The sequence below is a fragment of the Podarcis gaigeae genome (assembly GCF_964106915.1).
Source record: "Podarcis gaigeae genome assembly, chromosome: 7".
Taxonomy (NCBI): Eukaryota; Metazoa; Chordata; class Lepidosauria; order Squamata; family Lacertidae; genus Podarcis; species Podarcis gaigeae.
The window spans coordinates 89,301,356-89,314,746 of NC_139683.1; the positions used below are offsets into that span (position 1 = coordinate 89,301,356).

Here is a 13,391-nt window from a genome sequence, read left to right on the forward strand (position 1 = left end):
ATTGCCTGGTATATACTGTAGGGCTGGGTGATATTGCCAGCTAAACTTTGCTATATCAGATGTTGGATGTTGGAAGGAGGTGGGAAGGAAGAAGGCAGTTAATGTAACCGTGTGCAGCTTCTGCCTCTTCCTGGTGAAGCTGGGCGGACAGCACTGCTCTGGGTGGAGTGCAGCACCCAGAGTGCTGCATGGCATGGTAAAGGTAAAAAAAGACAAAGGACTCCTGGATGGTTAAGTCCAGTCAAAGGCGACCATGGGATTGCGGCGCTCATCTTGCTTTCAGGCTGCGGGAGCTGGCGTTTGTCTACAGACAGCTTTCCGTGTCATGGCTAAACTGCTTCTGGTGCAACAGAACACCGTGACAGAAACCAGAGCACATGGGTGGTGCTGTGGTCTAAACCACTGAGCCTCTTGGGCTTGCTGATCAGAAAGTTGGTGGTTCGAATCCCTGTGACGAAGTGAGCTCCCGTTGCTCTGTCCCAGCTCCTGCCAACCTAGCAATTCGAAAGCATGCCAGTGCAAGTAGATAAATAGGGACCGCTGCGGCGGGAAGGTAAATGGCATGGCATGGTACCACAGAGCCACTGGCCTCCCCAGAACTGCCAGCTGCGGCTCACCTCAATGACAGTCTTGCTGCACAAATGGCAGCTACTGAGAGCCACCATTCCAAGGGGTGAGGAAGAACGGAGGGAGGAGGCAGCCTGCCAATGCTAACGCAGCCAGGGGAAAAAACGAACACACTGGAAGGCTGGCAGGCAGGCAAGCCCCACTCCCAAGGCCAGCAACTGGGCTGTGGAGGGAAGGAGGGAGGGAGTGGGTGAGCATCAGGCAGCCCGGCTGCAAGCAGACCAGGGGATTCGCGATACATTGCCTGATTGGAAATTCTGAAATCGCTCTTGTGATTTTACATTTAAAACAAATGTATTGATACGTCGCCCAGGCCTAATATGCTGCATAATTTTAAATTATTCTTCTAATGCCACAATTAACTGCAGTAACTTGGAGTGTAAATGGCCTGGGTACAACAATTAAAAGAATAAGGTTTGCTTTACAGCAAGATAACCCAGGCCTTTTTTTTAAAAAAAGAGACATTTTTTTAAAAAATGAAACACAATACTGTTACAAAATCCTTCCAAGTGGAACTGGAGACTGGTACACCTTACAAGGTACTTCCAAAAGTAGAGGGTCAGCAATTCACTCAAACTTGAGTTTCAGTTAAAAGTTATACTAAGTGACACTAATGGAAGATTTAGCTTCTTCAAATGTCAGTTAGATAACTCCTGGCTGACACTGTGTTCTATTTATGTACCTAATACCCAACAAAAACAGTTTCTGGATGAAGCTTTTATATTACTGCATAACATAAATTCTCACACAATTGGCTGCTTTTCCTCTTACTTCATTAAGACTAAAATTGGGAAAATACTTTGGGGAAGAATCAGAGGAATAGCTCTGGGAACATATTTGGGATAATAATAATATTTTTATTATTTATACCCTGCCCATCTGGCTGAGTTGTCCCATAAACTACATTCAGATCCATCTCTGGATAAGAACTTGAGATAATGCTTTAAAGATGGCACATCGCTGGTACATGTGCCCCAACAGATTATACAGAATTAATCATAACACATCAAATCTTTGCTGTTGGGAATGCAATTTACCTGGCTCTCTAGTACACATGTGGTCATTTTTGGGGTAGCCCTTAATAAGCAAAGGATTTTAGGTATACAAAAAACAGATTAGGGCTGAGCAATATCTGCTTTTCAACATCAGTGGCTAAACATCAGTCCTGTATACCTGAAGGAGCGTCTCTGCCCCCATCATTCAGCCCAGACACTGAGGTCCAGTGCCGATGGCCTTCTGGCAGTTCCCTCACTGTGAGAAGTGAGGTTACAGGGAACCAGGCAGAGGGCCTTCTCAGTAGTGGTGCCTGCCCTGTGTAACGCTCTCCCATTAGGTGTCAAGGCAATAAGCAACTATCTTACTTTTAAAAGACATCTGAAGGCAGCCCTGTTTAGGGAAGTTTTTAATGTTTAATGTTGTATTGTGTTTTAATATTCGGTTGGGAGCCGCCCAGAGTGGCTGGGGAAACCCAGCCAGATGGGCGGGGTATTAATAACAATAACAACAACAACAACAACAACAACAACAATAATATTCCAATACTGCATATCACAATGTCTGAAATTGGAGATCAGGGGTGGGGATGAGCGAAGGAGCAGCCATGGAGATCAGATGGAGGTGGGAGGCGAGGAAGGGGAGTCACTTCCACTGCATGGTTTGAGTGGGAGGAGATAGGGAGGAGGGGTGCATCAAGTCACGATCAGCGGGGCAGCCAGTGAAGATGCACGTCCCCTGTGGCTGCTGCTGCTTTCCTGCTGACTGAGAAAAGCGGCTCTGCCTCAGTGCCAGGGGAAGGTAGTGCCACAGTTCCTTGAAGTGAGGGCGATCAGCTGCCCTGTTCTCCATCAGCGTGAGGGAAGGCAGCTCAGATCAGCAGTGTTATCGGCTGAGATCATCATGGGATATTGACGACACCTTGAAATTGGCTGCTCTGCTCTCTTTCATGCAAGGAGTGATACATTGCTGGGTTTTGCCGGGTCAAAATTGTTATTGCGGTGTGATTTCAAAACCGGTTTGGGCCAATACATTGAAAAATTGCACAGCGATAGAACAGACCATAAAATTTGTGATATGCAAAAATGACAAATATTTAGTTGGGGGAGAGGCAAGGGATGGGGCTGTGGGTGTATTCAGACTGCTAATTGGGAACCACTGTCATAGGGTGTTTACTCTAACCCAGGGGTCAGCAACCTTTTTCAGCCATGGGCTGGTCCACCATCCCTCAGACCATGAGGTGGGCCGGACTATATTTTGAAGACAAGAAATGAATTCCTATGCCCGACAAATAACCCAGAGATGCATTTTAAATAAAAGCACACATTCTACTCATGTAAAAACACCAGGCAGGCCCCACAAATAACCCAGAGATGCATTTTAAATAAAAGAACACATTCTACTCATGTAAAAACATGCTGATTCCTGATTCATGGGCCAGATTGAGAAGGCAATTGGGCCACGGACCTTAGGTTGCCTACCCCTGCTCTAACCAGATCTAATGTGCTGCCTTCTCAACTGGTTTGGGGGAGATTTGTTGGTGTTTTTCTCTTGAGGTTTTGTGCTACTAAGAACCAAGAGGTGGAATCTGTGGAATGTATGCCTTTGTTTTGTAATTTTTATGTTGGAGTTTGTTAGCAAATGATTGCCAATTTACTGGCCAAACAAGCAGGCAGGTAGCTCAATGTAGTGTTAATTACTTGGAGATAAAATACCATGGGTATCATAGAAAGTGGCCAATTTTTTATTAGTGACAGTGAGGACAAAGAGATGAATAACCACCCAAAGTTAGAAAGAAAATTTTCAGGGGCTACTTAGGTTATCTTCTATATATGAAACTTTAGCCAATACCATTTAAATTATTTTTTGCATTGCATTTTGCTGCGCCCTTAAGGCTATGATGTACTGTATGCTTTTATTTTTGGTCTTATTGCTGACCTGTCGAAAATAATAAACTGATGATGAAGCAGAGGTGCTGACTCAGGAATGAGATGGGGGCCTGGCTGCACAACATAACATCGGGCATCACATGTGATGCTGTGACATGCACAGCGCCGGATGTCAGAGGCGACACTGTCACACACGATATCCAGTCGTTGCACAGCAACTTGGCTTCCATGGCATGTGGCTCCTCCCCCTCCTGCCACCACCATGGGTTGGGGGCTGCTTCCCTTCCGTGGCAGGAGGAGGAGCTGAGCTGCCCCTGTGTTCCTGGCTCCTTCAATCTTGTGTGACCATGCGATGCCTGGACATCGGCTGTGATGCTGTTGTGTGTTACAACTCAGCTTCTGTTGACAGCAGCTCCTCCTCTTCCTCCTCCTGCCCATGCCATGGGCTGGGGGCTGCTTCTCCTGTGTGGCAGGAGGAGGAGCTAAGCTGCCACTGCGCAATGCCTGGACGTTGTGTGTGATGGTGTTGTGTCTGGGCATTGCGTCCAATCTCTGGGTGTCACACAAGACTTTGTGACGTCATGCATCGTGTCTGGCAAACATTAAGGGGGCCTAGCCCCTCACAAACAAATATGTCCCCCCCAAGAATTAATTACCCCAAGCTAACCCCCCCTAGCAGTTGGCATGCCTGTGATGAAGTAATATTTTTACAGTAACAAGCATAGCAAGAATTGGGCACAAACAAAGTAATTTAAGTCCAGATGACTGATCCTCTTCACTAGCTGGTGTGATTATTAAAGCAGTAATGATCAGAACAGCAGTGGGAACAAGATAAATTAAACGAACAGAGTGCCAGGTGACCAGCTAATCTTGAATAAACAGAGCACCCACTTCACATTAAAATGGGGCAGCTTTGCTAACAGGATCCTTTGTCTAATGCTTTCAGCCATATTAGAGTTCTGTTGGATGGAAGTAATGGATGGAAGTAGAATGGATGGAAGTAAAAGGTCTGATCAAGCCTCATTAACTACACCAAACTTTTAGATCAGAAATTTTGCTTTGGCGTAGGGATGACCCAAGGCACGGATATGGAGGCTCAGTGCACAGGGAATTGTGGGGGAGAAAGAGATGGGAAGCTGTACCCTCTGTACTTGAGTACAGGAAATCTTGCTTCAGACTCCTTGCAAGTGAGGATTTACCCCCTCACTATTGTGATGTCAGTAGTTAATAGCTATAGAAAAAGGAACAACCATTCTAGTGATTAAAGGTTTCATAAAATAATTCAGGAACTCCATTTTACTCCCACAATTTCTGTTGCATTTGATACACATAGTCTATGATGTAAGGTAAAAAACAGTTGGGGAACTTTAGGCAGTCCAAATGTTGCTGGACTGATGGCCACTCACAGTGGGGCTGGCAAGACGTGCCCAACAACTTCTAGAGGACCACTCCCCATCCCTGTGCTAGATTATGTGAGGTGGGAGTAGAAAGTGAGGCTTGATGGTGGATAATAGCAGCTATTCAGATCCTGTTGTGTTGTGAGCTGGAAGCCAAAAAGCTGGTTTGGATGGAAAACAGAGACATAATTGGGACCTCTGTTTTCCATCTGAACCAGCCTTTTGGCTTCCAAAAACATTTTAGCCTAACTCAGGTAGACTTGGGCTACCCAGACCCTAAAGTAATCTGCAGGTAAAGCTAAGAAACAGAATCTGGGCTGCAATTATCTAGGTCCCCGCCACCACCACCATAATAACTGCCACTACAAGATGGGGAAATGAAAGTCAAAACAGGTAAAAAATGTCTTTGCTTTTTTGTGTGTCCAAGGTGGAGGATGACCAATCAGCATTCTTTGGCCCCTGATCAAACTTAGTCATCACTGGGCTGTTTTTGGAGTTCCCTCAACAATATCTTGTTCTTCTGTAAGCCTCAGGTTATTTCCCAAACTGCTAAAACTTCTCTCCTGTGAGTGTGTGGTGCTTCATTTGTTACATAAACATCGGCACCCACAGCCTGAACACTGGAAATAGAGGAAATGAAAGATTGCAGTCTATTCCTGCATGCATATGTTATCTGAGCCTATGGTTAGGGGGTTGAAAAACTCTCAGAGTCAGGAGTTCCTACCCAGCCAGGTCTTACTTTATGTGCATTAAAATACCCCAACTACTTTAAACCCCTGTGCATTCACCATCCATGTATAAGGCAACACCCAATTTTTGACTTTTTTTAAAGCAAAAAACATTGTCTTATACATGGAAAAATAAAGTTAATGGCAATTGGACATATTATCATCATGCTACTTGCCTACATTTCCCAGAAGCATGTGAATTTCATGCTAACAGAACGAAGTTCAGTGTTTAATTTGGAGGGTGTACACCTCAAACAGTAAATTCCTTGGTAATCAAACAGTAACTTGATTCTAGTTTATTATTTCCTTGATTTTATTATTAGTTTTGTGTTTTAACTACTATAAAAATATTGCCATCAGTAGCTTTCAAACAATTTTTACTAAGAATAAATAAATAATTGCAGACATGAAAATAGGCAGACTGTAAATTAATATATTCACAAGGTTTAAGTAAAATAACACCACCACCAAACCGTTGCCTCTGGGGCATACAGTTGGAGTTGCAGTTGGTGGGGTGCAGGGGGGTGTCCCTTCCGATTAAAATACACATAGGGACATCACATTTTGAGATTGCATTTCAGTGTTAAACAGAGAAAAATAAACAAATTCTACATCAGATATACAGATTTTTTAAAGCAGACCTAACAAATCAAAGAAGTCACAGGGATTGGATGCACCCCCCTTTTTTACTGGCCAAGGAAATCAATCTCACAGTCTAATGTATCTCAGAACTCTTAACAAATACTTAGAACCACCAAAGAGGACATAATTTTCATCTCAGTGAATAGCAGTAGTTGACTGAAGTCAGCTAAATAACTATGGCAGTGGGCTCAAAGTAAGCCTATGGAAGTTTCCAGATACATGCACCTTAGCAGTCAGAAATAGGGCTGCTGTATTCACTTCAGTGTCAAGAAATGCTTTGCATTTGCTGCAGGTGGTACTGATGCCACGCTGGATTGAGGTTGCTGACTTCAAAAGAGCAAGAATTCCACACACCACCAGTTCCTAACAATGTTGTTTCTGAAAGGTGTTACTTTTACTGCAAAGTTTAATGTATATTGTAGGCCTGGGAGAAAATGGCTTCAAGCTATTTCAATCCAATTTACTCTCAGGGGGCAATTTTTAAATGTATTTTTCATCCTTAAACCTTTATCACTGAGTGGTTTGGGTTGTGCAAAATTTTCAGTTTGTCACTAAAGATATGTAGCTCTCAAAGTCTCCAGGTCACATACGAAATTAAGAATACTTTCAATCTGAAAGCATAGCTATAAGCAGTAGTATTTGGAAATATGTTATATAAGACACTACTGTTTTTTTCCTTCCACGCCAATGGAAAAAGATGTTAGTTATTAGCTATAATAACTAGAAGCACTGTCTAGTGAACAGTTTCCCCAAACATGAAAATATGTGCAACAAAACAAAATTCATGACAAAATATCAAAGAAGAAAAATCAAGCTATCCACATCTAATCTGTAGCAAAGTGACAACTTGGTAAAAATGCCTAATCACAGAGGGTACCATAATATGGTACTGCAATGAGTGAGGAGCCTCCAAATCCACAGCAATTAATGTTGCAGTTGCGGATGGGATGGTCACACGAGTATTTTCTACACAAAGTGTCTGGGCAAGAATTGGATAGGAAAGACCAGTGTGATTTGCTACATGCATAACATGAAAATAATGGTTTGCACTAGCACAGCTCATAGACACAGCTAGGTCTGATTGCTTAGTTGGATAAACATTTCCTTAGATCATACTGGAAGTCCTAAGCAAGAAGGTTAGAGGGTACATGATCCTGAACTGCTGCACATTTCAAGACTGCATGAACCAGCTTTATCTTCATAATGTATGCGGATGTTCTGGATTGATTTCACGATAGACGTTATATTGATCCACATTTTTCCAGAAGGTCAACCAAGCACTCTTTCTATACTGATCAAGTAGCAAGTGCTTCTAGACATGATTAAATCACACCACGCTAATCATGTGGAGTAAGAAAGTATTTAACTTTGGTCCAATTTTATCATGAATAATATTAAGAAACAGAAACTGAGTTGGCATGTGCCATATTTAACTTACCCAAAGTGAGATTTAAATGACCTAGTAATCTATGTCTTGTATATAAAACATTATTTCTGTTTTTTATTTTTACTACCAGTGTTTATATTATAACAGTTACTCAGAACAGTTATTGTTGAAGTGTACTTAGTTATGCACAGAAGAATGGTCTTTGGAAAGAAATAGTGGGAAAGAAATAGTGTGTCTGAAGATATACTGAAAAGCAGAATCATCTATCCATATTTTGGGCACATTCCAACCAAAGTGAAGCTCTTTGCAAAGTTCCATTGATTTCAAAAGAAGAGAATTAGTAAGCCATGCTCTCATCTCCCCATTGGCATCAGTGGGACTTAAAAAGTACATCACTTGGCTAAATTGGCATTTCCTCAACAAACTAAAAATTCCGCCTACTAAATTTCAAATTATAATGCAATTTAAATGTCACAACCAAGAAATTCATTGGTTTTCAGTTCTACAATCTCTACTAGTAAAACAAGAAAATAGGGTTACAGTTAAATGGTAAACTTGCCAAAAGAGCTCTTGACTTCATTGCTTCCAGTGGCAGAAATTATCAAGTGAAAAGCATGTTGCATAATTCAGATGATCCACATGAAAATGTTAAGTTTGAAACTTCAGGAATCATAATTTTATATGAAAATGTAGTTCATTAGGCGGTATCCAAATATTACCAGTTCCAGGAATATAGTTAATGAAAGGAGACTTAAAGTATATGTCTCCTTGCATTGTTTTCAGCTTTGAAAGTGCTTTAACTTGAAGATTTACTGAGAGTGCTCGCAGATCGGCGCAGCTTCCCAGAGAGCTTGTTTTTTGTGGCACTTGACAGTGTTGGTGGCATCTGCTCTGCTGGCTCTGTCCCTACAGATGTGGCAAGGTCAGCACTCAGACTTGTAGTGAGACAGCCTAAAAATAAGGAAAATCCTATTAGAATCAAAAGGGTTTAAAAAAACAACATACATTTCACTGATTGAGAACAATGTAAGAAGCATAATCCTTAGAGAAGTCCAAGAAATCCACGTAGAAACCATACAATACTTGCAAATGGGCCTTCCTGCACTCCAGGTTCCAGTTTTCTCTTTCTTGTAAAGGGCAAGGATTTCCCATATATACAGGACCATAGCACAAGACCAGCTTGCACTGACATTGTCCCTATCATCAGGATGATGGGGTGCTTGCTGCTATGCTGACACTATAATTGCAATCCTCTCCAGAAAATTGGTATGGATTTTGATTGTCTGTATGTGCGAGTATCCAGAAAAGGTGCGTGTAAACAAACACATTTAAGCTGTATCGAAGAAAAAGAAATCGTTTGTTTTGTGTGTGTGCTAACAAAACATTTGTTATTCTTAGATGCAGGTTAAATACACATTCAGAAATATCACATATAGTCATTTTAGGATTGTACCACTTCAGAGTGCAGGTGGGGACTGTATGTCTCTATGTCCATTGAATTAAAAACAATGCACATACGTAAGAGTGGAATCCAACATAATGCTAGAGAGATCATTCCATCAGCACAATCATATCTGCTTGCTGAACAGAACAGTCTCCCCTTTCCTCCCCTGCACAATGCTATGGGGGTTCACCTGACCTACCAGAGTGGTTTTGAGGGTGGTGTGCCAGGGGCTTCCTTCTGCAGGCTTCCTTTCTTCCCTTCTTATATCAAGCCTGTGGCATGGTTGGCCAAATCCAGTAGCTCTGGCTACTGAAGAGTGCACTGACATTTTGCTGCATACCTCTCATGAGGACTGCAAATCATTGTCAGGGAAGTCCAAAATTTGGCTGTAGCGTTGTAATGATTAAAATGCATCTTGTATTATTTAAACATGCTTACAGTAAGTTGCCAACCATAATAAAGCAGAACAACTATGGCCGGCTTGTGTGTTTAGCAACCTACAGCCTTTATGCTTATGAGATATTAATTTTTTACTACATATAATGCTTTAAAAACACATATCCTTGTAGTAAACCACTTGTTCCTAATATTAACTCTTAACTTTTAAATGTTTAAGCTGTTAGTAAACTAATGAAGCTTTTTGCAGAAGAAATCTAGCCTTGAGAAAGCAGTTCAAGCCCTAGTAACCACAAGGCAACAGCATAGCAGAAAGGATACATTTGTGTGTGTGGTTATGAATATCTTTTGCTTACAGTGGCTAGAAAGCAAATAAGTGAGGCTGGGGCTAGCAGATGTGAGGTGTGAAGATGCAAGCAATCTGGGCTATACTACTTTGCAATATTGTGGCATTCTGGATCCTGAGGGCAAGGACTTTGCTCCATCCTGTATCTCTATAAAGGTAGTTCTCTCTCTGGGCCAAGTTGGAGAAGGCTACACAGCAGAACCCAAACAGGCAGCATCTCCTCTCACATCTCACCCTTTTCCTATTTTGCCTTGTGGGCTGGGATTTTTAGTGGTGTAGGGTTAGTCTGCTTAGGTAGGATAAATCTTTAACTCTATTTCCCTTTCCCCAAGGGTAACCTCCCATCAGACAGAAGATGCCCTAGCTGTGTAAAACTAACTTAGGAAATAAAGCTTTTAAACTTTGGGGCTGGTTATTTGTCCACATATTCCATTGCAAAGATAGACCCCAGTTGTGGTTGTTCGTTACATTTCCCTGTCAAGAAAGATCCTGGGCTGTGTGTCTCAGGGCCCATCATTGTGGGCACACACAGCAAGGTGGTTGTTTCAAAATTATAATCTAGCTCTAATCCCCAAACTAGGTTGTAATACTGATGTCCCTTGTGCAGAGGCTGTGCTGTTAGATTGTTTTTTCTTGTTTTAAAGTCGCCGAAAAAGAACTAGGGTGGGCACCTATATAAAATGTATTGTCTGCTTTAGGCTGCTAACAGGTAGGGTGATGAATTTTTTGCTGCTGTCACATGATGCAATTCCTAGACGATCAGCATGCACACACATCCATATAACAAAGGCAACATAACCAAGTGTTTCAGTGAAAAGGTTGGCCATGTCTATGTTATCTTGTATGTCTACACAAGCTGTACACTAATTCTGTTAAAGTAGTAAGCTGATGCCCTTTGAACAGATGCTTTTGCAAGCTGAAATTCAGGAAAATGTAAAAAAAGATACAGATGCCCTAGAGACAGCCACAACATAAGCCTCCTGGCTTTCAGTCTTATTTCAACATTAGAAGTTCAAGGTGTCCACTGTATAATTCACATGGTACCCTGACTTGGAATGCAAAACAAGCTCTTTCCACTGACTAATCTTTCAATATGTAAGCAAGTTCAGGTTATGAGACAATTGAAGACAATGTAATAATGTAAACTTGTGGTTGAGGCTTTTTCATCCCCTGAATATTCTGAAGTGCCTTCTTCAAGGAATTTAATTAAGACCCCACACCCAAATTTCCCCCTCACATTTCATTTCAGAACCTTGTGTGACACTCGGATTCCTTGAAGGACTTAAGACAATGTCTGTTTAAAATTACCTGCACGGATTTCACTGCCACTTATGAATTTTAGTCATATAGCCTTTTGGAGGATGACTGCCTGGGAACTTACACAAGATGGCAATATATAAACTTTAAATATTTTTCTTAAGCTCCAAGTCAGTCATCCTCCAAAGGCCCATGTGACTTATATTCAGAACTTGCCTGTTTACTCAGCAGTATATTCCCCCCTGTGCTCAAGAGGGCTTATTCTCTAATAAGTATGTTTAGATTGCAGCCTAAATCTCATCTTACTGAAAAGAGAAGCAGCATCTTCTGCTCAACTCAAAAGCTAGAACACATTTAAGGAGGGTACATATTATGTACGCAGTAGAGGGTAAGCATGCAACTTCTGTACTTAGTTCCCTGGCACAATTATAATCAATGCTCCAAGGAACATTAAAATGCATGCTGCAATCGAGCACAGTTGTTGCTACTGTGGCTTTGACAAGTCCCAGGAGACTTATGCAAATGCAAATGCCATTTCATCACCTCTTTCCTAGTAAAGAGCTTTTAAACAACGTTGTCCATCTCCTGAAACTCTCTCACATAAATATTTTTATTAATACTGAGTTAAACTCCTATATAGCAATTCCCCTGAGAGTGAAGAGGCAAAACGAGAATCCCATCAACAGCAGATAACACTTCTGTGTAGGAGCCTAAAAACCTCCAAACTCCCCACCCCCATTTACAGGAACAGATGAATGCAGCATTATATCTGTTGAAAATTAATGTTTTCAACTTTGTATAATTTTTCATCTTGATGGAATGCCAGGATGATTCACAGCCCAACAACATGATCTGTTTGTGTGACAGCACACTTCCCATGTGCTTTATCAACATGCCAGTTTACTACGAGAGGCAGCTTGGGATGAGATAACAGAAAGATCTTTGGACAGTGGGTCTGCCATAATGGTGTCACACAATTGGGCAACAGTTACAGTAGTGGCTATTTATCATAAGGAAAAATAAAAACAAACATGATATGATTCAACAGTCAGTATACATAGATAGCCAAATATTTCATTTTTGGGATGAAAACTGTGTCCCAACCAACTGCATACAGATCATATGGAACCTTAAGCATTTTTTAACTCCTGGTGAAATATTAAAATGGGCCTGCTCTTAGCTTGGCAATCCCAAGGCATGTTTTCCTCACACTATTTCCATATATCTGTTTGCAAGCCAACTGGAAACACTCTCCCTCATGCTGTGGCCCGAGTTAACCTCTTTCCCACCCATGCTGACAGGTAGCTTAAGGCCTGCTCACTCTGGCTATTTTCCTAGGAGAGGTCCCATGTAAAGTAAGTGCCACTCACACTAAGCTCCAGGCACAGTACTTGTCTAGTACTCTGTTTCAGGGTTTGGTTTCAGGAAACAGAAGGCCAAAACAAAATGATGGTGATACACAATTAGTAATTGTAGAAATGCTGTTTTAAAAGAAAGTAAATAGTGGGCAGGGCAGGGTGGGAGGGATGCAGATAGGGATGTGATGGAGTTAAAGGGTTAAAAATGGCTGCCAGTGGATCAATGATAAAGCATCCTAGTTTGTGTGCTCAGGTTGGTAAGATTTTAACCAGTCCCCAGGAACAGAGCCATTCTCAGTCAATGGAAGTGCTGCAGTTTTAACTAGCGAAGACTGGATTCTTGGGAAGGATTCCATTTCTAGTCGATTTATTCATGAGTAAGTATCACCAAACTACTCAAAAGGTACCAGAGACAACAGAAAGCATTATCAGGTGCTGCTTTTCTTACCATACTACTCATTGTGAGAAGACAGCCAAAATTCTCCCTTCCGTGCAAAAGCATAGGAACCCAGCCTGCATGCCATCTGCTAGCTGGAATGATGTACTTTCATAGAATGGTTTGTGCCACTGTGACTGTGAATGGGTGCCTAATATTTCCATGTATGCGCCTGTCCCTCTGTCATACCTTTTCATGCTGTCTACCCTGAGATGACTCACAATGTTCATTTATCCTACAAAGATGTGCTTACAAGCTGCAACGGGTAATACTATACTACTACTACTACTACTACTACTACTACTACTACTACTGTTTATACCCCGCTCATTAAAAACTTACCGATACAGGGCTTCCCTTCAGATATCTTCTAAAGATTATTTAGTTCTTTATCTCCTTGACATCTGAAGGGCGTTCCACAGGGAGGGTGCCACTACTGAGAAGGCCTTGGTACCAATTCCTTCCCTTTCAAAAACCTTTTCCAGACAATG

At 41.8% G+C, this 13,391-nt stretch overlaps 1 protein-coding gene and 1 long non-coding RNA gene across 10 annotated transcripts in view; one reads left to right on the forward strand and one right to left on the reverse strand.

Annotated features, from left to right (window-relative positions):
* Positions 1 to 13,391, forward strand: part of LOC310848997 — a 43,219-nt gene that overhangs the window by 3,511 nt on the left and 26,317 nt on the right. The gene's annotated exons all lie outside the window — the stretch shown is intronic.
* RALGAPA2 (Ral GTPase activating protein catalytic subunit alpha 2) overlaps positions 5,930 to 13,391 on the reverse strand; it is a 178,918-nt gene continuing 171,456 nt past the window's right edge. For 8 of the 9 annotated variants that reach the window (XR_014566701.1, XR_014566702.1, XM_083748549.1 and 5 more), the window contains one exon: positions 5,930 to 8,614. Coding sequence is in view for 4 of the 9 variants with exons in the window: in XM_083748549.1 (XP_083604675.1) it covers positions 8,460 to 8,614 (155 nt within the window). In the remaining 5 variants the exon portion in view is untranslated. The remainder of the gene's footprint in view (positions 8,615 to 13,391) is intronic. The other variant, XR_014566703.1, reaches the window with a different exon arrangement.